Below are 27,979 nucleotides of genomic sequence, written 5' to 3' on the forward strand. Positions count from 1 at the left end.
GTTTTCCCTGATCAGTTGTAGATAAGGCAAAGAAGATCAAAGGGGAAGGTACTGCATTAAAGAATGTATATACAGCCCAAGTCAACATCTGCTCATAACTATCTTCTGGTGCTAAGGAAAGTGTATGTCCTTTTTTTTGGAACTGAATGGTAGATACTTGGAATTGGGGGTTGGGAAGTCAATGGCTTCTCTTGATCTACAAATCACTTACAGGTAGTTTTCCGCTTAGACTTTAAAAACCCATTTATATATTTTTTAATCAACTGTCATTCTGTGAATGTATTTCTCAATGTTTCTTGGGGTTTCCATTGTGCAGTCAACCTTCCTTAGTAACTATGTTCTACAGGAGGTAGGAGGAAAAGAAATTGGAAATCAAAGCTCCACTTTTCATGACTATCAGTCCTGCCAGTGATTCCTTGCTTAAAAAGAACACAGGTTTTAATCCCTAGCTCCTTGAGCTGCATCCCCTCTGCTTGAGTTTGGCAAAGAGCAGCAGTTCAGATGGTTTCTTTCTGTGAGTGCTGCAAAAGTTTGCCAATTTGGAGGAAATGTCTTGTCTTTTGAAATAGTCAAGCAGGGGGTTGTCTAAAATGGGTGTTTTTTAATGCTTCATGTAACTCGTCAGTACTTTCCATTCTCTTGCAAATCAGCGTATGTACAACTGCAGTAATTAGTTGGGAGGTTCAGTTAAATTTCCATCATCAGTGCTTCTCTTGTAGAAGTTTACAAGGAGAATGTGTGCAGCATACTTTACATATCCTATAGCAGGGTAAATGTAAAGGGGCTCAGCACCGTACTTTTCTCTTCATATAACTATGAACTTCATAACTGGACTTCATAAAGATTTTTTTTCAGTATTAAGTAACTGATATATGCAACAAGAATGGAAAAAAGCACCCAGGACAGACATCCTTTACTTGGCATGGGAGGGGGAATATTTTTGTATACATAAAAGTGGCTGGGATTACTTGATTCAGTTAATGATTGAATATGTCCATTAAAGATGACATACTGTTACGGCTGAAATAAATTCTAGTTCTGTTTTCATTAACATTTAATGGTGCCTTGTGATGTCTAGTAAATGTGAACCTAATTATATATATTTTACCCTCTGCACAAAATCAGTTTTAGTCTGCAGCTACAGGGATTGTCTAAATCCACTCCTCTCCTGCCCCAGTTATATTGATTTCAGATTTGTTTTGAATATGTTAATGTTCATCTTACATAGCAATGAGTTACCATGCTGAGAACATATCTTGATCTTGGAGGAAATTTGCTGTCTACTCCTAGATAACTGAAACTGCTTTTATCTTTCACTTCATGGATAAAGTTATTCTTGCTTAATTGGCAGCCTGTTGCAGTTATGTGAGAAGGGATGCTGTCGCATATAAAAAAGGAGGGTGTTTTCTTTGTGCTTTGTGACATGACTGTGATTATTGCTGGGGCATTTCACAAGATAGAATACCTTGTTTAAATCTTTCATGAATAAGCAAGGAAAACATGTTCACAAATTTTAGGCCGCTGCCTTTGTATATCAGAAGCAAGTTCACCTTTCTGAAATCCTAGGAAGCTAAAGATTTTTTTTTTAAAAAAAACAAAAAAACATTCTTGATAAATGTGCACCACAAGTTACCGTACATTGCCCATGAGCTGGCCTTGTGTTTTTGGCTTCCTTTCTCCCTTACCTGCCTTTCTCTGTTAAAGATGGACGCATTCTCCATTCCCCCCCCAAAAATTTTTTACCACTCTCATGCAGTAAGAGTAGGACCAGCTTGCAGAGAAACATCTCCAACCCAGACATGCCTTTTCTCTTAAGGTAGGCAGAGAAAAGCTGCAGTGGCTGCCAGGCAACAGCCTGAATTGTGTCTCACTTCTCACCCCTTCCTCTGTCCCAGCAAGAGAAATTGCTGGTCTCCAACCCTGCAAAGTATATGATATAGTAACATGCTGGCAAGCAGAGACTCTTCTGAAGCAGGTATAGTTTGGTCAGAGGATTTGCAGAAAGCCCCAAATGCAGATTCTGCTAATAAATAAGAAAGACCGTGCAGAAGAGACCTGATTGCACTATCATGGTCTCGTGGAGAATCAGGCACTTAACTTTTAAACTGGGTGAAAAGCCTGTTGCAGTACTGTTCCTGGTGGGGGTAATGTCAGCAAAGAGACTAATAAAGCAGTTCTTTGTATATATGCTTGTGTAAGAATCCACAAAAGGGGCTCAGAAAAACAAATGTCACTAGATGTAGACAAGATGCAAGCATTAAAAAATGAGGCTGGATGAACTTCTACCAGAAGCTTATCTACCCAATTCGCAGGCACCAACTCTCCATACACTGACACAATTGTCATATCCCCCACATAACAAGGCTGTGATGCAATTTGACAAATTGGATAGTCCTCTCAAGCAGACTTTCCACCTAAGCTAGCTTTGTCCTTGCATGCTTTGAGTGAAGATGAGTTTATCTGTGGAGAAGGTGAAGCAGCCAGAAACTCATTTGCACTGACTCCAGCAAAGTACTCTTGTAGGTCACAACTTGGTAGATTTACAGGAGAGAGATAAGGAGCACTCAATAAGGTTTAGTTGGTTTACAATATGGATTCCTAAAGAATTTAGGACCAGATTATCTGATTATTCTCCTTTATAGGCCTGCCAGGTCACAGAGGGGGTCATCTGATGAGGTCCTGGCGGTGCTGCCAAGATCCTCTGGAGTGACATGGACAGGCAGCACCCCTTGTCTCTTATGGAATACCTTCTTCGGGCACCATACATTAATTGTATAAATGCCAACAACAGGGTAACACTAGCCTGTGAGCGCTCCAATTGGAGAACAGCCTTTACCAAAGGTGTCATGGGTTTTGAAGACGCTAAAACTCTGGACGAAAGGGAGAAACGTGCCAAGAAGAAGGCACGCTTGGCAAACCCTCACCATGATCAACTCCTGCCCGGAAACATGTCCCCACTGTGGAAGGACGTGTGGATCCAGAATTGGCCTCCACAGTTAAAACCTGTGTTTATGGAAGACACTCTTCAATGCACACTAAAGATTTTCCCAAGCATTCCTGTTTTATTGACCTAACCTAGCCACTTGGTCACTCATTGGTTCTATTGTTTTTAAATTCTACTTTATTGTTTGTATTGTTTTTGTATCTGCTGTACAGCACTTTGAAATGTTTATGGTCTGAAAAAGAACAAATGAATAAATAAAATCATAGGTCCCTGCCAACAGGATATTCAAGGTAGGACTGACAAGTCAAACCAGGCCTAAAACGTCACATTGGTTACTGAACTGTTTTCTTTCACAGATGGCATTTTATTTAGCAAGATGTATATAGCACTTCATTTGTTAAAAATTACCTTTCAAGGCGTGAACAAGCTTAAGACATGTTGAGGATAAATACATCGTATGATCCAAGTGGGTCGCTCAGTTCATTAGAGCATGGCGCCGATAACACCAAGGTTGCAGGTTCGATCAACTCTACATGCAGCTGCTGGGTGACCTTGGGCTAGTCAGACTTCTCTGAAGTCTCTCAGACCCACTCACCTCACAGAGTGTTTGTTGTGGGGAAGGAGGGGGAAGGAGAGGTTGGACTGGATGGCCCTTGTGGTCTCTTCCAACTCTATGATTCTATGAGAATGTTAGCCGCTTTGAGACTCCTTCGGGTAGTGATAAAGCGAGATATCAAATCCAAACTCTTCTTCTTCTACAATTCTATTATATTTCTAGCAATATGCTCTCAATATTTTGCTTTCCCTATTGTACTTTACATTTACAGAGCGTGTGGTTTTTTTGTTCTCACTTGAGAAAAACTTCATTTTTTAAAAAAAGGAAGCTTCCTTCACTTTCACACTTGATCGTATCTTTCTGTTTTTAGCATATTTTCTTAACCAATGCCCTCATACTTCAAATTTATCTTCTGATGGCAAAAGTGATACTTTTTTTGGTGATTCCATACACATACATATGTCAAATGCATGAGCAAAGCAATCATCATTCCCAGTGAGTTCTGAAGTATGTGCACCAGGCTCTGGGCATAATTTGGATTAACTCCAGGGTTACCTCTGTTCTGGTGTAGTTTCGTGACCAGCTGCTCTTAAGGGACCATTTGGCATATCTAAACTTTATGTCTCTGTCATGCTCTAACCCATGTTTAACCCAGGTGGCGCTGTGGGTTAAACCACAGAGTCTAGGGCTTGCTGATCAGAAGGTTGGCGGTTCGAATCCCTGCGACGGGGTGAGCTTCCATTGCTCGGTCCCAGCTCCTGCCCACCTAGCAGTTTGAAAGCACATCAAAGTGCAAGTAGATAAATAGGAACCGCTCCAAGCGGGAAGGTAAACGGTGTTTCTGTGCGCTGCTCTGGTTCGCCAGAAGCAGCTTTGTCATGCTGGCCACATGACCTGGAAGCTGTCTGCGGACAAACGCCGGCTCCCTCAGCCAGTAAAGCGAGATGAGCGCCACAACCCCAGAGTCGGACACGACTGGACCTGATGGTCAGGGGCCCCTTTACCTTAACCTTTACCATGCTCTAACAGTCATTTACATGAGGATAGGCCAGAGAAGCTTGAAAGACTCCAGTCTGAAACATTTAAATAACATTACAGTACCTCACCCCCTTCCCCAAAGGAGTCTTGGAGTTGTAGTTTGTTACATGTGCTGGGAATTGGAGCTCTGTGAGGAATAAATTATCCCTCACAGGTAGTTGTACTACCAACCTTACTGTATGCTTGTGAAACGTGGACCACTTATAAACACCATCTCCAACTCCTTGAAAGATTCCATCAACAGTGTCTCCGAAAAGTTTTACACATCCCTTGGGAAGACAGGTGAACTAATGCCAGTGTACTGGAAGAAGCAGAGATCACCAGTGTCAAAGCAATTATTATTCTTCAACATCAACCTCGTTGGACTGGTCATGTGCAGGTGCCTGATTATCGTCTTCCAAAGCAACTACTATATTCCAAACTTTAAAATGGAAAGCGTAATGCTGGTGGTCAACAAAAGAGGTTGAAAGACTCAATGCAAGCCTAAAAAATGTTTTAACAGTGAGTCCGTAAGTGACTGTGGAGGCCAATTCTGGATACACGCGTCCTTCCACAGTGGGGACATAGGTTTCTGGACAGGAGTTGATCACAGTGAGGGTTTGCCAAGCATGCCTTCCTCTTAGCACGTTTCTCTCTTTGGTCCTGAGTTTGGGCATCTTCAAAGTCCATGACACCTTTGGTAAAGGCTGTTCTCTAATTGGAGCGCTCACAGGTCAGTGTTTCCCAGTTGTCAGTGTTTATACTACGTTTATTTTTAGATTTGCCTTGAAAGAGTCTTTAAATCACTTGTTGACCACCAGCATTCAGCTTTCCATTTTTAAGTTCGGAATAGAGGAGTTGATTTGGAAGATGATAGGCATCCGCACAACATGACCAGCCCAACGAAGTTGATGTTGAAGAATCATTGCTTTGACACTGGTGGTCTTTGCTTCTTCCAGTTTGCCTGTCTTCCCAAGTGATGTGTACAATTTTTCAAAGACACCCTTGATGGAATCTCTCAATAAGGGCTGGCATAATTCGGCGAGAATCTGGAAAGAAAACAGGCCACACTGCCCTCCCCCCACATGCGCCACTTCGAAAGCATCCTATTACCGCGCATATGTTTTCTGCTGAGCTTCTATCAGGCAGATTTCGGCTTCTTGGACGCTCCTCCGCCCCGCCCGCCCTCGTCTCTTCCCAACTGCTCATTGGCCTCTCGCGCAGTTCCTGTTCTCTCTCTCTCTCCGCCCCCGCGCCCCACGTCAATCTAACCTTAGCGTTGATCCAAAAGCCCGTGCGGGCATCCGTCTGCGCCATATATGGTTTGAAGTGGGCTGGGCCTCAGCCTTTCCTCACGGTCTCGACCTGCCCTTTCCACTTCTCGGGGGCGCCGATTGGTTGGCTGGCGGCCGAGCCGGCTCTCCATTTGCTGTCCTGGAAGAGGAGGGACGGCACCCTCGGTACCTGTGTAGACGGTACCGACGGTGTGGTGAGGAGAAGGAGGAGTTTGTAGGAGGGGAGGCGGAGGGAAGGAAGAGGCCTCCCCGGAGGAGGAGGAGGATGGTCCCCGCGGTGGGGCCGCAGCCGCTCAGCCCGCCCGGCGCTCCGTCGGTGAGTCCCTCAGGTCTCGGTCGTTGTCGTTGTCGTCGTGGCGGCGGCGGCGGCGTGAGGGGAAGGGCCGCGAGGCCGGCTCCCCCTTCGTGCGCGTACCTCCTCCCCACACACACACCCGGCCCGACCCGGCCCGCTTCTTCCCCGCCTCACGCCAAAGTGTCAGTTCGTCGGGCCGGTTGTGAGGGGCTGCCGTGGCGTCGCGCTGCCCGGTTGTGAGGGGCTGCCTCAGTTCTGTCAAAACGCGTGTATGTGTGGGGCCTCCCTCAACCCCTCCCCCTTGGAGCTGCTGAGGGTCGTCAGGCATGTTGGCGGTCGCCCCCCCCCCAAAAAAAATATTTGCCAATGCAATACATGGTGTGGTATTTTGGGAATTATCCAGTGCTTTTTTTCTGTGAGGACGCAGGGGGACGCGTACCCCTAAACGTTTTGTGAGTAGGAAAATGAGAGTACCCTTAAACATTTTTTAGAGGGGGGGAGCACTGGAATTATCAAGTGGGGTGAGAAACGGGTCCCTTATTCTTTCACAGCTTCACACGTTATATTTCTACAAGAGTTCAGATATGAGACAACCAACTACAGTACAGGAGACGGGGTTGTTGCTTTTATTTTGATCAACCTCCCAGGCTGCCCCAAATGTCCAGTGCTCCCGGTTGCGGCTTTCTCTGCCGGGCGAGGCTGGGGTGGGGTGTCGAGGGGACGAGGCTTCCGAGGCTACGGGCCATGCACTTCGTGTCTGGAGCGAGGAGGTCTGAACAGGGCGGCCCGCGGAAACCTCCATGTGCAAAGGCAGTGTACCCCCTGGAGCAGATAAGATGCTGGGGATGCGCAAGGGAAGATTGGTTGCAGCTCCGTGCCTTGTTTGTAAATTTTGCAGGAAGGAGGCATCTTGGGGGGCTGCTGTCGGAAACCGACCTCAGGACTAGGTGATCTGTTGCAGCGGGACTCTCCCTGTGTAGCTGTTATACAGGCAGGTAGGCAGGCAGGCAGACATGCTAAGCACTTTGCAGGGGACTGTATAACGCATTATAATCTGGATTTTGCTTGTAGCAAAGGGAGCAAGGAGTCTAGTTACCAAAATACTCATTTGATAACATGGCCATGTTGCATGCCACAGACAAAAAAAGGTCTGGCAATAGTAGTGATGATGATGATGATGATGATTTATTTAAATTACAACCTCAGTCTGGCATTGGCAATATGGGAAAAAAATAACGCTGAGTTTTTGTACAGGGCTTTTGTGAAGATTATTGAATTGAGTTATGGAAACGTTTTGGAAGTTATGAGATGCCAGATTAAGATGCCACATAAAAACCACATCCTCCTAATTTGTATCACTAGTGAGTTTCCTTGCTTACATGGCTGTCGTAAGACACTGTTCTGGTGTTGTTGTGTTATAGTTATGACATACACTTTTATTATTCAAGCTAAATGTATTAATGGTAAATTTGTTCTCTTGTTTTGTACCCATAATTTTTTATTAACCTCTTCATGTTGTTTTATTTACACACACACACACACACACATAGGCAGACATACTCTGTACAGCTTTTTGTGATAATGCAATTATATTTAGTGTTTACATGCTTGGCAAATTTTTTTGAAAACAACATGAAAAAGGGGGCAAGCATTGGGGGAAGTTTTGGTACTCTCACCCGCCATTGAACTCACTGTGTCTTGACTATACACTATTTTGGCTTTAGGCACTGTCCATGGAACATAACCTTGGCATAAATTGGGAATCGCCTGTACTTTGAAATTTTCTTCTATATGCTTAACTTTACATTCTGACAACCATATGCTTAACTTTGCATTCTGACAACCATATTAAGAAACACAGACTACAGTCCTAACAATGCAGATCCACTTGTGTCAGTTTATTTTATTTTAGAGGAATTTGTTCCCAGGTGATTGTATAGGATTGCAGCCTCCTCTTCAAAAGTAAACCAGTAAATACTACTTTCAAATCAACATGATTAGGATTAAGATTGATTGGTAGCATGCCTAAGCATTGTTTTTCTGGTCCCACTACAAATTTATAACACCAGCCCCCTCCCACACACATCCCATAATCCCATCCAATACATACAGTTGCACGAGGCATTAACTAAAAGTTTGTCTTTTAATTCTGAAATTATATTTTTTGCATTTCCAAAATTATACCATGGCCTACTGTAATTGGGGCTTTTCAACCATGCCCCCCAACACCTAGCCTGAATATGAGTCCTACGAATGTTTTTGCCTATTTTAACTTTTTGGTTGGTCCTAATGTTAGTGTTTTTATTTTTTATTCTAATGGACCAGCATGTGTACAAACATTTTATATATTGACCAGTTTATTTTTTGTGTTTTGTGTTCTTTTTCTTTGCTAAATTAATTAACTCCTCAAAGTAAATTTCTCTTGCAAACTGACTCTTGTTAAGAGAAAGTAACTACATTGCTTAACCATTCTTATTTTCTGTAAATCACTTGCAATTTTTGATGACTGCTAGCTCGCTGAAACTCATTTTCTACAAGAGTCACTTCCAATTGTTAAGAAAATCCACAAAGCAATGCATACTTTACAGAAAATTCATTGCAGTTGGAGTGTTGTGTGAACTGCATTTAATAAAAAGTGAGGATAGTTTATATTCTCTTCAAGCAACATATCACAAGGGGGGGGAAATCAAAGATCTAGAGTGTACTTGTGAGAGCCTGTAAATTCTGCCAGCAATGCTGAGTCCCGCTGTCCCTGGAATCAATGTCTTTGTTTATTATGATGCTTTGTCCACAGAGTTGCTTGTTCTGCTCTAACACTGCTTGCCATTGGCTTCTGCTAAACTCACAAGATCTCAGAAATAGGTACAAAGACAGAGGGGGGGAAAGTTTCTTTATCCCCAAGCATGATTTATAGGATGCTAGCTTACTAGATGCTACTAGTAGGAAAGCTGCCTGTGGACAAATGCTGGCTCCCTTGGCCTGAAAGCAAGATGAGCAACACAACCCCATAGTCGCCTTTGACTGGACTTAACCGTCCAGGGGTCATTTACCTTTTTACCTTACTAGTAGGATACTAAGGTGGGGGTCTAATTTGAAGTAACAAGTGCAAGTAAAAAAAGAGAACCAGATACCATATTGGCCTGAACATAAGCCACACTCCCCCCCCCCAAATTCCGACCATGAAAAGTTAAAGTGCGGCTTAAATTCATTACCTTACACCGCTAGCAAAGCGATGTGGCTCCCAAGCCTCCCCCGAGCCATTGAAATGAAGGGGGAAAGGGGAAGGTTGTCGGCAAAGTGGTCCCCCCCCCCCCAGGAAGCAGCCCGGGTATTGTCTTTTTTTTCTTGTTCCCCATTTACATTTAAAGGTGCAGCTTATATTTGGGTGTGGCTTATATTCGGGCCAATACGCTATCTCTTTTGATGTAAAAACTATGATCACCCTTCCAGGCTTTATACATGAAGGGAGCTGGCACATGAACAACGAATGTGGCTGTCTGGCCATGTTTAATCTCTGAAATTATTATTAATAATGAATATACCACTTAATGCCCAGTTGTCTTCTAAGTAGTTTACAAAACAAAAAACAACACTGTTAAAATACATAATGGAAACAAAATTTTAAAAAATCCTTCCAGCAGCACCTTAGAGACCAACTAAGTTACTCCCTCCTACCCCCACCACAAGGAGGGAGTAATACCCCTCCCCATCCTCTCACTATATATAAGCATCTGGTGACTTCTGTTTCAGTGTATCTGTATGTGCATGTACACGAAAGGTCATACCAATGACAAACTTAGTTGGTATCTAAGGTGCTGCTGGAATTTATTATTATTATTTTTTTACTACGTCAGACCAACATGGCTACCTACCTGTAACTAAAATACATAATGATATGCCATAATTGAAGTCCACTGGAAAACAATCCAATCGGGATGTTAAAATGCAAACTTCATTGATTAAAGTATTCATTGAAACAGCCCCATTAAAACAGCACAAGAATTAAAGCAGGAGACTTAGGTGAAGAGATCAAGGGAATGCCAGGTGCATCTTCAAAAGGCAATGGGATGCCAGTACATTCCACAACACTGGTGCCATGAGTGAAAAAGCCTGACACCACATCATTAGGGCATGGATGATATAAAACTAATCAGGTTCTGTTTGTTGATCTTAATGGTCTTACTGAGCAGTGGAGGTGAAACTGATTTTTCAGGTAACCATGTCCAGTGTTGTTTAGGGCTGTATATCAGGCACCCCAAAACTTCAGCCCTCCAGATGTTTTGGACTACAACTCCCATCATCCCTGACCACTGGTCCTGTTAGCTAGGGATCATGGGAGTTGTAGGCCAAACCATCTGGAGGGCCGCAGTTTGGGGATGCCTGCTGTATATATACGTAACAAGATGTTAAAACTGGTTCATTGACCTATAGAACCATAGCAGAGCCTTTAGTGATGGTGTGATACATGCCCAGTAAGAAGCACAATTAACCACCTGGGCTGTGGCATTCTGTACCAACTGCAGTCTCTGGACTAGTTGTAAGGCAGCCTCACACAGAGCACATTACAGTAATCCAAACGTGAGGTTACCAGCACATGAGTCACAGTAGCCAACTCAAACCCAAGAAAAGTTGAGTTTGGAAGTTCACAAATATTTGTGGAGTTCCACTTTACAAACCATAGTAGTGGTTATTAGTGGTACACAAACCAGAACATTGTATCAATATATTTTAACGTTTCTTGGGAGGGCGGATATGCTGAAAGGTGGGCTAAAAAAATCTATTTAACTACAGTAAACTAAACAGAACTTGGTTTCTCTCCCCCTCCTATTACTGAATGTATTTAATTATTCCAATGACTGTATCCTTTAAATGTAAGCAGAGGTCCTTAGAATTCCAATAAATTCTATCTGTCTCACTTAGGATTGTGAAGTATGGTTTGAGAAACATCAACACACTAGAAGCTGGAGTACTATTGCAGTCTTGTAAACAGCCACTCACCAGTGGTGAGTATAAATAAACTACCTAGTCACCTATAGAGAAGCTTTGCATGGTTGCATTTTTTAGGCTACAAATGAGGCCTAGCAGGCTAGTTAGTGTCCTTCGTGGTGCAATTTATTAGGTTGTGCTGATCTAAAAGACGCCAGCGGAAGTTTAACTGTAGAAAAAAACGCTTGAGAGTCAGGGTTTTCAGATGGAATGATAATGTTTGGTGCTTCTAGAATCGTTACTTTTGGTTCTGTTCTTCTAGATCCTCATCTCTCAAACTATGCCAGAGATGACAGAGAAGGCTCCTCTTAAGAAACAACACCGGTAAGTGTCCTGTTCACAAATATAATTACAATGCAATTCTTCGTCTATCTGTTTTCTAGGCAGGTGGTGGCAACAGGAGCATAACAACTTAAGCTTTTACAAGTGTTGCTATTAGGTGAAGTCAAAGACTCTCCAAAGATTATGATGTTCAGTGGTACTAAGATTATTTTCTGAGCCCTGTATACATTATACAAAAGAGAATACAAATGTGCACAAAATTTGGATACACCTTGCAAAGTCTTACCCTCTTTTGCAGGTAGTGTATAGAATACATATACAGTCGTACCTCGGGTTACGAACACCTCGGTTTGTGAACAATTCAGGTTACGAACTGCGCAAACCCGGAAGTGTTTTCGCCGTGCATGCGCAGAAGCGGCGCGCGCGGTCGCATGCGCAAAGCGCGAAAATCGCAAAAATCACGCTTTGCGCATGCACAAAATGGCGCTTCGGCTTGCGTTCGGCTTACGAACTTTTCGGGTTACGAACTGCGATCCGGAACGGATCGTGTTCGTAACCCGAGGTATTACTGTATGCACAAAATTTGGATACACCTTGCAAAGTCTTACCGTCTTTTGCAGGTAGTGTATAGGGCTCAAAAATAAATCGGGGGGTCATGCACAAGTAATAAGATGTCTGACAGACAGAATGTCAACAACTGAAGCTTTTCTTATAATTGTATTTCCATACCAGAAAAAGTTTTAACCAGTTGAGTGTGTGCTTGCTTAAAGGCACAAGCCATGAATAGTCCCATTTAAGTGTTTAAGCAGCAGCACCAACCCTTCTCCAATGTATATTTCCCCAATTGGTGGGAAAGCAATACTGCCCCCATGTTGCTACTACAATAATCTTAAGTCCCCCCCCCCCTGCAAAAAATAAAATAAAAACCGAACAGACCAAAATGACTTGATCACAACACTGGAGCACTGTAGGGGTGGCAGGGCCAATAACTCAGCAGTATTAGTATAGCAACATTGAGTTACTTGGAGGGTGATTTTTTTTAATGCTTAAAATTCATTTTAAATTTCATTTTTGCATGAAATTAATGTGAACTCCTGTCTTTGCTGCTACCTGTTCCTTTTGGGTGGGCATGCTACTGCCCTGACGCAGGTGCACTGGATTTGTCAGTTATTTTCTCTGAGCAGTGATCTCGCCTATCCCATGGAAGACCAAACAAAAAACAAAAAACTTCAAAATAAATTGGGCAAGCCTTCTCTGTTGTTTGACTCTAGAGAGAATTAGAGGGAGATGTGTACCTGGAAAGACCAAAAACAACATAGTAAGTCCCTTCCCTGGATCATTTTGAAGCTGTCTTTTGGTCTTCCCTTGGGTTTGCATTAATATTTTTTAATATATGGTCCTTTCCATGTCACATCTGACATTTTAAAAAAATTAAATAAATGTTTTTAGTGTGTTAAATGAACTATCAAACAAACCAGTACGCCTGTGCATTATTTACATGCAACATGAAATATGACCAATCAATATAGATCCCTGTTCTGACCCTCTGCTGAACTTCCCTTATAACAAGATAAGGAAAAGATCTCTGCCAGCAATGTGGGGACAGGTCCATACTTATGTGCCATATCTCCACTGGTGTACTCTGGTACTATTCATCTGAACAGCACTGTCTAAGCTCTAGAGTTGAATGCGCTTTAGTGTTTTTAACCCACATTTTATATCCTTGTATCTGCCAAGTTTCTTATAAGACCTCTCCAGACAGGTCATGTAACTTCTCATGTTCACTAATGCACCTTCAGGGAAATGGAAGCTAAGCTGCACCACTGTTCTTATTGCTGAGTTTCTTAGTCATCAATAAGTACAGTGGTACCTCAGTTTAAGAATAGCCCTGTTTGCGAACTGTTTGGTTTACGAACTCCGCAAAACTGAAAGTAGTGTCCCGGTTTGCGAACTTTACCTCAGTCTAAGGACGGAAGCCGAACGGTGGAAGGGCACTAGCGGCAGGAGGCCTCATTAGGGAAAGCGTGCCTTGGTTTAAGAATGGTTGGACTTCTGGAACGGATTAAGTTCGTACACCAAGGTACTGCATAGCCTGCACATGATGAGAAGTGGTTATAACTTAATTTGTTCTCTTTGGTCAAGTTTCTAGTCCCATGATTGGTATACAAGTGTGCAGTCAAACCTACAAAATAAGGAAACAGTGCAAAAACATGCTTAGGATAGTAAGAGTACATAAAATTATGATAATTTCCATCAGTATGAAAAGTACAGCACCAACAGGGCAAGAGTTTCTTTGAAGTAAAGGATGGTGGTTCCTTATATAACACAGTACACACATTGTTAAGCCCCACTGATTGGGGAGTAGTACTATGCCTTTGGCAGACAATTGGCAAGCGAAAGTGGTAGGACCTTTTCTGGGGTGTTGTCTGGTTGCATCTTTGGCTAGGACACTGGCAGAGGAAGAGGAGTGCACACAGTACACACATTGTTAAGCCCCACTGATTGGGGAGTAGAACTATGCCTTTGGCAGACAATTGGCAAGCCAAAGTGGTTGGACCTTTTCTGTGGTGGCTCCCAGATTCTGAAACGTTTCCCTCATAGAGATTAGCATGGCCTCTATGCTGTGGATTTTTAAATGGGCTCTATAGACTCATGTTTTTCTTTCTGCCTTTTCCTAAAGGCTTTTTCTTCAGAGGTATCTACAAAAGTTAGCTCTGTTTTATTAATCTTTGTAACTGTTTCAAATGGCCTTTGTTAATGTGCTACTTTTGTTACTTTTGATTGTTTTAGGTCATTATATTTATTGTTCTTTTTATGATATTGCAAACTGCCTTGGCTAGGCTGTGTCCCAAAATGTGGCATATACCCTGTTTCTCCGAAAATAAGACGTAGCCATAAAATAAGCCGTAGCAGGATTTTTAAGCGTTCAAGGAATATAAGCCATACCCCGAAAATAAGACATAGCAGCAATGCTGGCCACGGCAGGAGGAGGAAAAAAATAAGGCATCCCCTGAAAATAAGCCATAGTGGTTTGTTGTTTTTTTGAGGAAAAATAAATATAAGACAGTGTCTTATTTTCGGAGAAACACTATTTCGGAGAAACATTTTATGTCTACACACACACACATAATGCAAGCCAGATATATGTCTTGGGGATCCTTACAGCAAATGTGGTTATTTCTCTTCTCCCTTTTGTGCATTTGCTGGCAGATTAAAGAGAGTGGATTGATTAAAGAGAACTTCCTAGATACCGTAGCAAATATTGTAATTTAGCCATTTACATGTTACCTTTTTTTTTTTTACAGAAAGAAAAACCGTGAGACTCACAATGCAGGTAAGAGCTTCAGTGCTGCTGTTGTCAGAATGGAGCAGGCATTCCTCTTCGAGTTCTTCCTTCCACCAAGCATGCAAATATATGCCTTCACAATCAAAAGAGAAGTCTTATTGTTTCTGGATATGCTATCAATATACTGTTATACATCTTATGTGTTCTGTTTTTGCTAGTGGAGAGGCATCGAAAAAAGAAGATCAATGCGGGAATAAATCGAATCGGTGAACTAATTCCATGCTCCCCAGCACTGAAACAAGTTAGTCTGCTCTTCATGGCAGCTGAATATTTATTTATTTATTTATTTATTTATTTATTTAACAAAATTTATATACCGCTTGGCTGTACTAAAACCTCCAAGTATGAAATATTAAAATTATCAATGAAAACAGTTTAAACATTTAAAGATTATTAGAATTATCAGTAAAGAGATGAAAATACATCAACATCTACATGTGTGGATAGGCTTGCTAAACAAAAATGATTTAAGCAAACACCAAAAAGAGTACAGCAAAGGTGCTTGCCCAATGTCAATAGGCAGGGATTTCCAAAGTGTGGGTGCTGCCACACAAAAATATAAATTTCTTACAAGTGTGTAATGAGTATTATGTGGCACCTGTAGTGCTAGTTCCAGTCAAGTGGGAATATGTAGGAGACATGATCCAGCAAGTAAACTGGTTTCAAACTGTTAACGTCTTTATATACTAATAGTAACACCTAAAGCTTGGCGCAGAAACAAATTGCCAACCATTGAGTGTAGGTGTTAGAGACTGACAGCGTTTCACTTCCATTCAGCAACTGTGCATTGCAGTAATCCAATTTTGAAGTTGCTAGTGCCCTAACTGCTGTGGTATACAAATTTAATAATAGTAGTAGTAGTAATAATAATAATAAGTAGTAGTAGTAGTAGTAGTAGTAGGCCTGTTTGTATTGTACTGAGTCTCTGAATGTTTTTCCTAATTATCCACATGTTCCCTTGCAGAGCAAGAACATGATCCTTGACCAGGCATATCAATATATAACAGAAATGAAAAGGCAAAACAATGAGCTCCTGCTGAATGGAGGAAACAATGAGCAAGGTGAATGGGGGACTGGCTAGAATGCTCTTGCTAGAATACCTCTGTTTTTATTGTACATACATTTCAAACTAAACAATCTTTGTCTAACGTAGTAGACTTTTGCAGAACCTTTGGTCATTCAGATTTATTTATTTTTTATTTCTCTGCAGCTGAAGAAATAAAAAAGCTCCGGAAGCAGTTGGATGAACTTCAGAAAGAAAATGGGCGCTACATTGCATTATTGAAAGCCAATGACATTTGCCTTTATGATGATCCCACTGTCCACTGGAAACGGAACCTTAAGCATGCAAAAGTTTCTGTTGTTATCCCCAATGATCAGGCGCAAAAGAAGAAAGGAAACCTTAAAAAGGCAAAAGTGTCTGTTGTTATCCCCAGTGACCAGCTGCAAAAGAACATCATTGTATATTCCAATGGCAGTCAGCTTGGTGGAAGCAACCAGGGGGCATCAGTCCAAGGAATAACGTTTAATATCAGTCATAATTTACAGAAGCAGACTGCTAATGTTGTTCCTGTCCAGAGGTCTTGCAACCTAGTCACTCCTGTGACCATTTCTAGTATCTATTCCACAGAAATCAAATCAGGGGCTCAGACTTCGGTTTCTCCACTGGTATCAGGCCCATCAAATCCAGCCAAGAAAAGTATTGAGCACTCTACCTCTGAGAATGAGCAATGCCTAACTACTAGTTCTAGTGCTGACAGCTCACGGAATCCCTTGCAGCTAGTGAGGCTACAGCCTGAAATGCAGAGTTCTCCACAAGATGAAGATGACATCTCCAAATCTAAAAATAAACCAGAGACTTTCAAGTTAATTGAGAAAGCGGGTTTGCCTAGCAACAGCCTTTCTTTCAGTGCTAGTGTGGACAGATCTCTGGCTCAGCTGGCAGACATGCCCCCTAAAGAGGATTCAAGAAATGGATCCCTAGAAAGCTGTGTAGTTTCTGCAGCTAATACCACTTGTACTCCATCTGTAATGCTCTCCATTGATGGAAAGCCATCTGCAGGAAACATCCTCAAAAGCAGCAGCGGACCAGCAGCATCTGCTGTAGAAATCCAGAAGGCTGTAACAGAAATTAACACTTTGCCTGCTGCTTCTATAGATAAGTGGCCTTTCCCCAGTTCTTCAGCTGTTGGCACTTCAAATTCCAAAACCATGGGTAGCCTGACGCGAATGACTTCTGCTGGAAACACCCAGACTACTTGGACTACTTTGCAACTAGCAGGGAATACTGTTCAGCCTCTAAACCGTACTCCGTCCAACATAAACGCAGCCCTCTTAAATCAGCCAGTTAACAATGCTAGCATTACAGCATCCACTCCTAACAGGATTTTGGCAACTACTCCCAGGTTAAATAATCCTCTACCTGCTGGTGAACAAACAGCTGAGCAAATCATGGTTACTTTGCCATCCTATCCATCCTTACCTATGCAGCCGCTAGTCACTAAGACGCAGGTTCTAGCACAACCTTCAAGCAGCCTCCTTCCATTGAATCCAGCTGTGCAGCTGATTCAGATGCCCCAGCCAGTAGGTCCACCTGTCACTGCATCACCTGCTAAACAAAATGTAGTCATTTTACAGCCTTCAAATGCCAGTGCAGGCCCACCAGTGTTGAGAACTGAAGTCCCCAACAAAACTGTTAGCCAGCAGATTGTAATTATACAGACTGCTAACCCAAATCCTCTCTCCCTTTTCTCTGCTCCTCCTCCTCCTCCTATCAGAATGCCTATAAATGGAGCCGCTCCCTCAACAAGTGCTAGTAATCCTATGCAAAACGCCTCTGGCCCTCATATGTTTGGTGGGAAGCATCTTGTCCATATTTTGCCAAGGCCATCTTCTGCACCATCTTCTGGCCCCACACAAACGTTTTCAGTTGCAATGGCTAACCAACATCTTCCACAGACTATTTCTTTAAATGGGCAGCTGTTTGCATTGAAGCCTGTGAAGTCCTGTTCTGGAGGTTCTGATCAAACCCCTATGCAAGTTATTCAGCCTACCACCAGTGAAGATCCAAATACAAACGTTGCCCTCAATACATTTGGTGCTTTAGCTAGCCTCAATCAAACCATATCGGAGATGGCTGGACAGAATTGTGTGCAGGTGTCTACCAGTCAGCCTACAAATCCATCAACGATCAGCAGCCAAACCACACCAAGTAACCCTGTTCTGCTGTCAGCTACTGTAGCATCCTCTTCAGCTGCTGAGAATGTAATGTTAACTAGTGTTTCGTGTTCAGTGGGTGCTTCTCCCCCCAAAACCTCATTTGGTCTGGGTTCAAAATGGTGTAATAAAAGTACTAAAAAATGCTTGGTGGCCAGCAGCAATCTTGCAGGTCAAGTGAATTCATGCAAAGATTTGAAGAAAATTGATAGTGGGGATGTGGAGGCTACCCCTGAGCATCCTGGAAGTGACATCTTGCTTGAAAACATGCCTGATAATGTGGTGTTGCAAAGCTTAGCCATATCACAAGCAAATAGTAGGGTAGCACCTAGTGACGTTGCCCAAAATGATGCTTCCGATTCCCATCCCAAAGAGAGACTGAAAGCTGAACAAGATATGGAAACTACCCTGGCATCTGACCTGAATGCAGCTATAGTGCCGAGATCGTTGCCTCTCGAATCGGCCTCATCAGAACAGTTTGAAGTGGTTGCTCCCGTCTCCAGAGAGTGTGCATCTCTGACTCCTCAAACTAATTCAGCAACAAATTCTAAGTTATCAGAACCATCCAAATGCATCCCCACCAGCCCTTTAACATCTTCTGACTCTCAGGTGACAGCTTCTCATATTTCTGGGACATCTGTGGCAAACAGTGGGGCGAGTGCAGAGGGCGTTCCCAGAACAGAGGTGTCTGAAATCTGCACAATGGAACAAAATTGTTCCATAGTCATGCAGGCCAGTGATTTGTTAGAAGAGCAAGGCCTGACCAAGATTTTCTCTGATTTCAGTAAAGTGGGAGAAGCTGTAGAAAAAAACTTCTCGGCTCAAGTTGAACACCCTGATTTTCACACCCAAAACACTAAATCAATTATAGACTCGAATGACTTGGCAGAGAAGCAGGAAGGGCTCTTGCTGGTGAACATTGAAGAGGAAAACCTTGCACAATCTCACTCCTGTACCTCTGAACAAGAAACAGTCACTGCTAACAGACAAGCAGACTCTCCCATGTCAACTAGCTCAGGCAGCAGTTGTGGATTCTCAGTTGCATCCATGTTGCCAGACACATGCAGAGAAAATGTTCCCAACAACACTTCAGTGAATACATGCAACAGCTGTACATTTTCAGAGCAAACGGATATTGTAGCTTTGGCAGCAAAAGCAATTTTTGACCAAGAGGCTCATGCAAAAGGTATAGCAGCAGTGTCAGGAGTTGCTGTTTCCGTTTCCAAGGATGATGAAGTGGCATCTCTAAGAAGAGACCAGTCTTTTAAGTCTCACACCATTAAAGATGCAGACCAGATAGAAACAGCGCCAAGAAATTTCAGCACCCAGAATGCAGTGAAAATAAATGTTGATAGGTCAGTCGAAAAGCAAAGCTGTTCTGTTGGAGTGGAAGTGTCCAGTGTAACATTGCAAATTCCAGTCTCCCAGTCTTCAAGCACATCAAGCTTAAGTGTCAATAATCTCATACATCAAAGCTGCATCATCCACCCTGTTGTGAGCTGCTCAGGTTTACCCCCGACTTCAGGCCAATCAGCTGTTCCTGTGACTATGACTCCATCCATGCCCACTAATCCATTTATGACTCAGTCTCCAGGACATTCTCCAGTGCTAATGACAGATTATGCTTCAGAACAACTGTCTGCTGTTCGGACCAGCACCATGCAGGCTTCTCAGATGCATGAGCCACACTTAAAGCAACAAAGCCAGGAAAGCCGCAAAGACCCTGTCAAACGTCCTGTTCAAGATGATCACCTGCTTTCCACACCGAAGAGACAGAAACACTGCCAGACGGCACCTATGCAGCTTGAAGGGATGGCTTTGCTGAACCAAACAGCCAACGATATTTCAGATCAAAGTCGAATCCTTGTCAACCAAATCCCCTCCAACTCTTCCAATATGGCAGTATCAGGGAGCAGTCAAGGGCACACTGATAGTCTTAGCCGGTTGTTCCCAACCAGCAATTTTGTGTCACCTGCTCTGAGGCAAGCTGAAATTCAGTGTAATTCTCAGCCTTCTGTCCCAGATCAAACAGGACAGCACCTGCAACCTATTCAACATGCTCCCACTCAAGGAATGACCCACCTTCATACCAATCCATATATAAAGCAGCAGCAACAACAGGCTGGACAGTTAAGAGAAAGACACCAGTTGTATCACCTCCAGCATCACATTTCTCATGCAGAAAGCCCTATCCATTCCCAAGCCCTCAGCGTCCACCAGCAAAGAGTAATGCATCAAGAGGCACAAATGCAGAAGAAAAGAACCCTCATCCAAGCAGCCCAGCCTACCACACTTGCTTTACAGCAGAAGCATCATGGAAACGACCAGTCACGGTCAAAGAGCAGCCAACCCCACCCCCATCACCCGCAGATGCAGCAAATGCAGCAGCACTATACATCTTCTCAGCCTGAGAAGACATGCGAGAACCCCACTGCAAACAGAACTCACCACAGCCATCCTCAGAGCCATCTGAATCAGGACATTCTGCATCAGCAAGCACCAGATGTGGGCAACAGACAGACAGGTTCTGGAGTTTCTTCTGAACATGTGCCAGGACATAGCCAGATGCAAAGACTTATGACCTCCAGGGCTTTGGAGCAGCAAATGGTATCCCAACCTAGTATTGTCACCAGGTCATCCGACATGACCTGTGCCCCCCACAGACAAGAAAGAAATAGGGTTAGCAGCTACTCTGCAGAGGCACTTATTGGAAAGACTCCCTCTAATTCAGAGCAGAGGCTAGGAATATCCATTCAGAGCTTGAGGGCTTCAGATAATCTTGAAATGAGAAATTACCTTGATATGTCTAGGAATAAAGGATTGGTAATCCATAACATGCAGGGACGCATGTCAGTAGACCATACGGTTGGATCAGATGTTCAAAGACTCTCTGAGTGCCAGACATTCAAGGCAAATGGCACTAACCAGCAGTTTGATGTGCAGTCCTCAAGGAACAGTGAAATAGGGACCTCAATGTCATCCCTCAGAGGTATGCAGACACAGGCTTTTCGAATTGCTCAGAATGCTGGACCACCCATAGACAGACAGAAGAGGTTGCCCTATCAGCCGGTTCAGGGCATTTCAGCAGGAAATGTTATTCCTCCCCCAAGAGACAATGAAAATACATGCCACCAAAGTTTTATGCAGAGTTTACTTGTCCCTCATCTTGGAGATCAAGTCAGTGGGGGCCAAAGACCAATTCCAGAGCACCAGAGAAATCCACAGTGTGCCACTTCTTCTATTGTTGAATATAATTGCCCCCCAGCAAGAGACAGTATTCACATTCGAAGAGAAGGTGATGGTCAGAACAGGGAAAGTTGTGATATGTCTCTTGGTGCTATTAATAATAGGAACAATACATTAAATATCCCTTTTTCAAGTTCCTCTGGAGATATTCAGGGTCGCAATACAAGCCCCAATATTTCTGTTCAGAAATCCAATCCCATGAGAATGACAGAGAGTCATGGAACCAAGGGTCACATGAATGCTCCAGGTTCTAGCAATGTGCATGGAGTCGCCCGACCTCCTCTCACCCACCCACCCGTCTCTCGGAATGCTGAGCAAGTCCCACCATCAGTTCGTCAACCAAATTCTTCAGTTACTCAGCGATCAAGACATCCTCTCCAGGATAACAGTGGTTCTAAAATTCGCCAGCCTGAAAGAAATCGTTCTGGAAATCAAAGACACGGAAATGTGTTTGATCCTAGTCTTCCCCACCTTCCTTTGGCTGCCAGTGGTAGTATGATCCTTGGAAGGCAACAACCTGCTCTAGAAAAAAGAGGCAGTATTGTGCGATTCATGCCTGAGGGACCACAAATGACTAATGATAGTGCAGCTCCTGATCAGCACAGTCTGTCTCAAAATTTTGGATTCCCTTTTATTCCAGAGGGTGGAATGAATCCCCCAATAAATGCCAACGCACCGTTCATTCCACCAGTGACTCAATCTAGTACTACTCGAACACCAGCCCTGATTCCAGTAGATCCTCAAAATACGTTGCCATCTTTTTATCCGCCATATTCTCCTGCCCATCCCACCCTTTCTAATGACATTTCAATCCCTTATTTTTCTAACCAAATGTTTCCTAATCCAAGCACAGAGAAGCCAAGTGGTGGAGGTTTAAACAATCGCTTTGGCTCCATCTTGTCTCCTCCCAGGCCAGTGGGCTTTGCCCAGCCAAGTTTCCCCCTTTTGACGGACATGCCCCCAATGCATATGGCCAATTCATCTCACTTGTCCAATTTTAATTTGACTTCTTTGTTCCCAGAGATTGCTACAGCTCTTCCTCCAGATGGTTCAGCAATCTCACCTCTGCTCTCTATAGCGAACACTTCTGCTTCTGATTCTTCCAAGCAATCATCAAACCGGCCTGCTCACAACATAAGCCATATTCTAGGTCATGATTGCAGTTCAGCTGTATGAAATGTAGTGGCCAGGAGTTAGAATGGTGAATTATTTTATGTGTGTAGTATGCATATTTGTGTTTATACATGCATGTGTTCATGTATGCATTTGGGATTGCCATCCTTGAAAAGACCACTCATAGCATCACTGTTTGTGGGGAGTATATATACAATAGCAGGTGCTTCTGTATTTCTACATACCCATGTTGCTAATTTAAAGTAGCAGGTGCCTATCTCAATGCTTACTAGTAAGATTAAGACTCAACATCTTGATCTGTTTTAACAGAGTTCCAGATTATCACCCCCTGTGCCAAGATGAGCCTTGTGCAAAATTAAGTCCAGGGAAACTGAAGAGTTGCATTTATAGTTCTTGGAGAGTGGTTTTTCTTTTTTACCCAGGAAGTAGATACATGAGGGTCTCAAACACATCTCAAGTTGGTACAAAGGTTTTGAGTCAATGCACACTAGATCATTTTTACTATTTGTGTTGAAGTTTATCATAGACATCTTTCATAGGGCTGACTTCATGTGATAGATTCTGATGGGCATTTAAAGCTTAGTGCCATGCCTAGCTTCTGAGGAACTGTATTAATGTATTGCGTAATGGGAAATGCTGCCTCTCTTCTGAAACATATTGTTTATTGCTCTCCTCCTGAGGCTTTTATTTTTAGCATTTTTTCTGCTAACAATCCATAGAATTTTTTAAAAAATCATTTATGTTCCGTTCCGTTCATATATGTTGATTTCTCCCCCACAGCTTGTATGCTGTGAGTTTCTCAGGGTATCATTTTTGTGTCTTGCTTATCACTTTTTTGAGGAGGGGAATTATCTCCATTTTTACCATTGTAATGTTTTTCTTTCATTTTCCCTCAGATAACTCTTGACTCTTGTAACATGAGAGCATGTAATATGAACATATTGTGTGACAAATATTGTTGGGTGAAACTGTAGGCAAATACAACATTAGTATCAAGCGCTTATTTAAATGTATTAGTTTGCACTTACAAAGCACCTTCTGTCCAGAAACTCTTTGATGGGAGCAGAAAGAGGAGCATGTGAGGGTTTGAGCACTTAGCAAAATGGGATGGTCTTGATGAGGCAAAGTTACAGCGGAGAAGCACTTGTCAGTAACTTAATAGATGAAATGTGGCAAGTAATAGGTGAATGGCTCATTTCCTGTTGTAATTGTTACAATTGCTTCTTTTTTGCACCCTTTTGGATTGTTCAGAACATACAGCAATATTGTTTCAAAGAGTCTTCCTCAGCTGATGGTAGCCAGGCTATGCCCTGGCAATAAAAAAATTGGCCTGGGCTACTTCCTTGGTGATTGCTAACTTCTTTGTGGGACTTAAGAAGAAGAAAAACGTAGGCAATTAGATAGCCAGAAGAACCTTAGAGGTAGCATATAAAGGGATCTTAGAATGGGTATAGTATATAGTCATTGCTTAGTAAATGTGCTGAAGTTACAGCATGGGTCTGTCTTGGAATAGCGATTCAACAATGTCCTCAGCAGCACCAGTTGTTTTTAGGGCCTCCTGTCTCAGAACAGGGATTTGTAATCTCCAGTGGGAAATCTGAAGTCAGAATCAGAACTGTAGGAATATCCACAAACTCAGCTTTCTAATGAGTACCCCAGAAGGTTCAGTTGGCCATACTGGAAGTTAGCTTTCTAGTATTGCAGTGGCTGATTCACAAAGGGAAGTAAGGTAGGACAGAGTGGAACAGCTTCCATGGACCTGCATGACACATGCCTGAAAACAGAGGGAATTTGAATCTTGGACTCTGACTTTCTGTGTATATCTAAAAGAAGGGTGTGCATATTATAATAGCATATTTCTGTTTTGAAGGATGTGCCTTCAGTTTGCCCTGGAGTTCAAGTGTCCTTATGTGCTTCAAAATGCTATCCTCTTGCTCACCTTTTCAGGGTAGGACCCATGGCTTGTTGCTTTCTTCTAACTCCAGCTATAGTAGCTGCCACATAACACACATTTTTGTCAATCAGCAATGGCAAAACAAGCCATTTCCTCTTAGAATCCAGTATGTGAAGGTAAACTTAGAACCCCGGGGCATCCAGATTACTTTTAAAACAACGAACAGCTCTCTTGGCCATAGTTTGTGCATAGCATGTTGGGAAGCATCTAGCTTCGTGGTGATTTCAGTTCATTGGCTTGGCAGGGTCATTCAGCCTGGATATCTGGGTCTCCAAGTGCTTGGGGAATTCATCACTGTGAAAGAATGTATGCTACCATAGTTGTAATCAAGAGCTTGATTCCATATATATTGTCTCAAGAAAAGGGTGGATACAGTAATTCTTTTCAAAGGGCATACTAGCATGATAAGACATGTGTGTGTGTGTATGTGCAGACATCAGAAACACATGGATTCCTAGCATAATTTTTTCAAAAGCAATTGTCAAGTAACCAGTTATTTGGATTCTTCATTTCATGTCATTCCAGCTACTTGGTTCAGTTTGGAGACTTCTCTGTGTTGTACAATTTAACTACTTAAGAGATGTAATAGAATTCTCTCTGAGTTTCTGATAATATCACTTGGATAATGTCTGAAATGAACATCTGACTCTTTCTTCGAAGGCTTTATCTCTTGCTGCATGAAAGTGTTGTCATTTGCCATGATGAATAAGGTATATTTGACATGCCTTACTCCACTTAACCAATTTTCTAAGGATGTGGAGCTGTTCCTTAGTGTTATGCTCCCCTGAAAAAGCTGCAGGACCCCTTAAAAACCCTTAACTATTCAGTCTGTTTAAGTTTGTTAGACATGCACTAATTGTGTTTGAGGGGTTTTTTGTAGTTCAGAAATCAGAAGGACTATCTTGATTGTCGATAGAAAAGTTAAAAATTCAAATCAATTATTATTTGCTAAATTTATAACACACTCTCCTGAAGGAGCCTAGGACAGCATTCACATCAAATTCCTGAAATTTCTACAAGTAATTTAATTCTGTAATGAAAGAGGACATAGCAGGTTAACTCTTTTTCTGTCGTGGACCCCATGCTAGGGTGTGGAAGGGGCACTTTGCTGTGCTACTTCTTGTATACACATGCCAAGTTTCTGTTGAGTTGTCCCTGTGAAAATGGAGAGCTCTGTGTTGCATTTGTTAGTCAAGTATTTTTAAAAGCACTTGAAAAGGTCTGCAGTGTCTGGACTAAAATGTATGGAACTATGAACATTTTATTTTTAAAAATTATTCATAATTAGTACTCACTGGTTTTTTTAAAAAATTAATAACTCACATTTGGATTCTTTTTTGCTTCCTTATTCTGGTCTTAAAAATGGAAGGGAAAGAAAACTGCTACTTTATAGAAATTATGATGTTGTGCCTTGACACTGCGTTGGTATTGCCTCACTGTTCTATAACTTACATTGTTTAACCACCTTCCATCCCCCGTTTTTAGTTGGTTGTGCTTTACAGTTAGTGGTACCACTAGTATTGAGAATAATCAGTTTTCTTGTCATTTTGCATCAGAGGAATTCAGTTTAAATACTCAAATAATGAAGAACTAAGGAAACTTAAAGAGAGACTTTCCAAGACAACATGGCAAGTCAGAGACATATTAGAATCCTAGTTTTCCTGGGATGCCTTTATACTATTTTATATTTGTCATAGAAGTTCATTTCTATGCAAAAGGTTGTGCTTAGGTTGTGCTTAGGATTCTGTAAACTGGTTAGATGTGGTTTAAGTGCAGATAATGGGGAAGGGCTGGAAAACAGGCCGTTCAATATGAGAAAAGGCTTCTGCATCTTATTTTTCTGAGCCAATATCTATTGTGGCCCTCCCCTTCCCCCCGCCTGGTTTTTATTTTAGTTCTGCCTCCACCGCCAAGTTAGCAAGACATCTACAGAGCTGGGAGGGTTTATGTTTTAAATTCTGTAAATTGGTGTCTATTTCCCACTTTCTGACGAAGGAAAAAATTAAGACTGCTAAAACGTTCAGTGTGTTCTGTGGTATAAGATAATAGATAAACCACTTCTGTGGGTTTTATCTATATTGAAACTTCTTACAAGGACTTTCTGGCAGACACAACTGTGGTAGATAGCTGCTAATGTGAACCTTAGTGCTGTTAAGACATTTTTTAAATGTCTGTCTTGACATTGTCTGCGGTGGCAGTTTTGCTGTCACACATGCTAGAGGAGCTTGAGTGACTGTGGGGAGTTCTGTTTAGCCAAAAATGGTCATGTCTCAGTAGAATCCTTGGAGTACAAACTGATACAAAGTCCATAAATTCGATCACATCTTATCTTCTCCTTTCAGGCGGTTGTGTTCTTCACTAAAGAGCCAACATGCAGAGATCTTCTCTCTCTTCTTTGCAGAATGTGCTGAACAAATTGGTCTGTTATGTACTAGCAAGCCATTTGACTCATCATCTCTTAGCTTTATTTTCTTAATACCGCTGTGCAGTTTAGTAACATCGCTGTCCAATTTTGTAATCTTATCAAGATCTTTTGCATTATGCGTGACCTTCTAACACTTTCTCCTTACCAGCACTGCTTAAGGGAGTTAAAACAACAACACTGGGGACTTGGCAGTTTATAGGTCCTATGGGATGCCAAACTGGAGACATGAACCATTGTGCTGTTCTCACTATCACATGCAGATGAGTTGCATGTAAATATAGAAGCTTTAACAAAGTGTGCATATCACATCTTGTATTGTTTCTGCTGGGTGCAAGCAGACAGCCCCTTTTAATGGGAGCAATTATGGAAAACTGGATACTATACAGATTATAGGTTGTATATCATCCAGCTTTGGCAGATTGCTTCATCTCCAAGCCAGAAGCAGACATCCCGATACCCTTATGATTCCCTTAAACAACTCATAGTGAGCAACGCTTCCTTCTCTTGAAAGTAACAAATGTATTCCCTTGATTTGCACCAGTTTTTCTGCAGTGCATCCCCTAAAATTCCACATATAGCCCCTAGATTCTTTCAAGCCCTAGTACAGAAATGTGTGGTGATGTTGATCAGGCACACGAATTATTGTAAATAAGATTTTGTTCCATTTATTTTGACATCTTTTTACAAATTCATTGCATTCAGATGTAAATATTTACAACAGTGGTATTGATGAAAGGTCTCAGATTTTTATTAAATGTAACAATTTATTGATTGTATAAATTGTATAGATATGAACAAAATGGTATTTTATTTTAAAAATGTACAGTTTGTGTACTTTAATTTTTGCGTACTCTATATACTTTCTAGTTCCACTTCCTGTCCCCCTTCCAGGAAAAAAAACCCAATGCCTGTGATCCTGTGCTTAAATCCTGGCTGAAGGTTGCAGCCAAAGTTTATAAACTGTAATTTTTTAAAGAAAAATGTAAAGAATTTAAAGTCAAGAAATTCTTTTTGTGGTTTTTAACTTCTTTGATCTGCCTACTTCATTGTGGATATATTTATCATTTTTAACATCAGCTAGCAATGTATAATATAGTACATATGAAGTAACAACAGTGCTTCACTTACATCCTATCAAAAGTTCTTAGCTGAAGGGCAGGCTAATATTTTACCCATTGACAATGGAAAGTGTCCTGAGTCTCAGAGACAGAATTGTGCCCATAGCTACCAAGTTTATGTTGGAGGTGGAATTTGAAACAGCCTTTCCACCTCACACTGTCCAT

General features: G+C 42.1%; 1 protein-coding gene across 2 annotated transcripts; it reads left to right on the forward strand.

Annotated features, from left to right (window-relative positions):
* The first annotated feature begins 5,944 nt into the window (after positions 1-5,944).
* USF3 (upstream transcription factor family member 3) lies at positions 5,945-27,701 on the forward strand. Of its 2 annotated transcripts, XM_035097412.3 has the most exons (7): positions 5,968-6,128; positions 11,028-11,110; positions 11,356-11,417; positions 14,681-14,709; positions 14,880-14,962; positions 15,686-15,782; positions 15,932-27,701. In XM_035097412.3, exons 3-7 carry the CDS (start codon positions 11,374-11,376, stop codon positions 22,357-22,359), a joined length of 6,681 nt encoding a protein of 2,226 aa, XP_034953303.1. In that variant the 5' UTR covers positions 5,968-6,128; positions 11,028-11,110; positions 11,356-11,373; the 3' UTR covers positions 22,360-27,701. The 2 variants fall into 2 exon arrangements, with proteins under 2 accessions (XP_034953302.1, XP_034953303.1); XM_035097411.3 differs by lacking the exon at positions 11,028-11,110 and having other exon boundaries at positions 5,945-6,128.
* Positions 27,702-27,979: the final 278 nt, after the last annotated feature.

Source organism: Zootoca vivipara, chromosome 15, assembly GCF_965207765.1.
Source record: "Zootoca vivipara chromosome 15, rZooViv2.hap1.1, whole genome shotgun sequence".
NCBI lineage: Eukaryota > Metazoa > Chordata > Lepidosauria > Squamata > Lacertidae > Zootoca > Zootoca vivipara.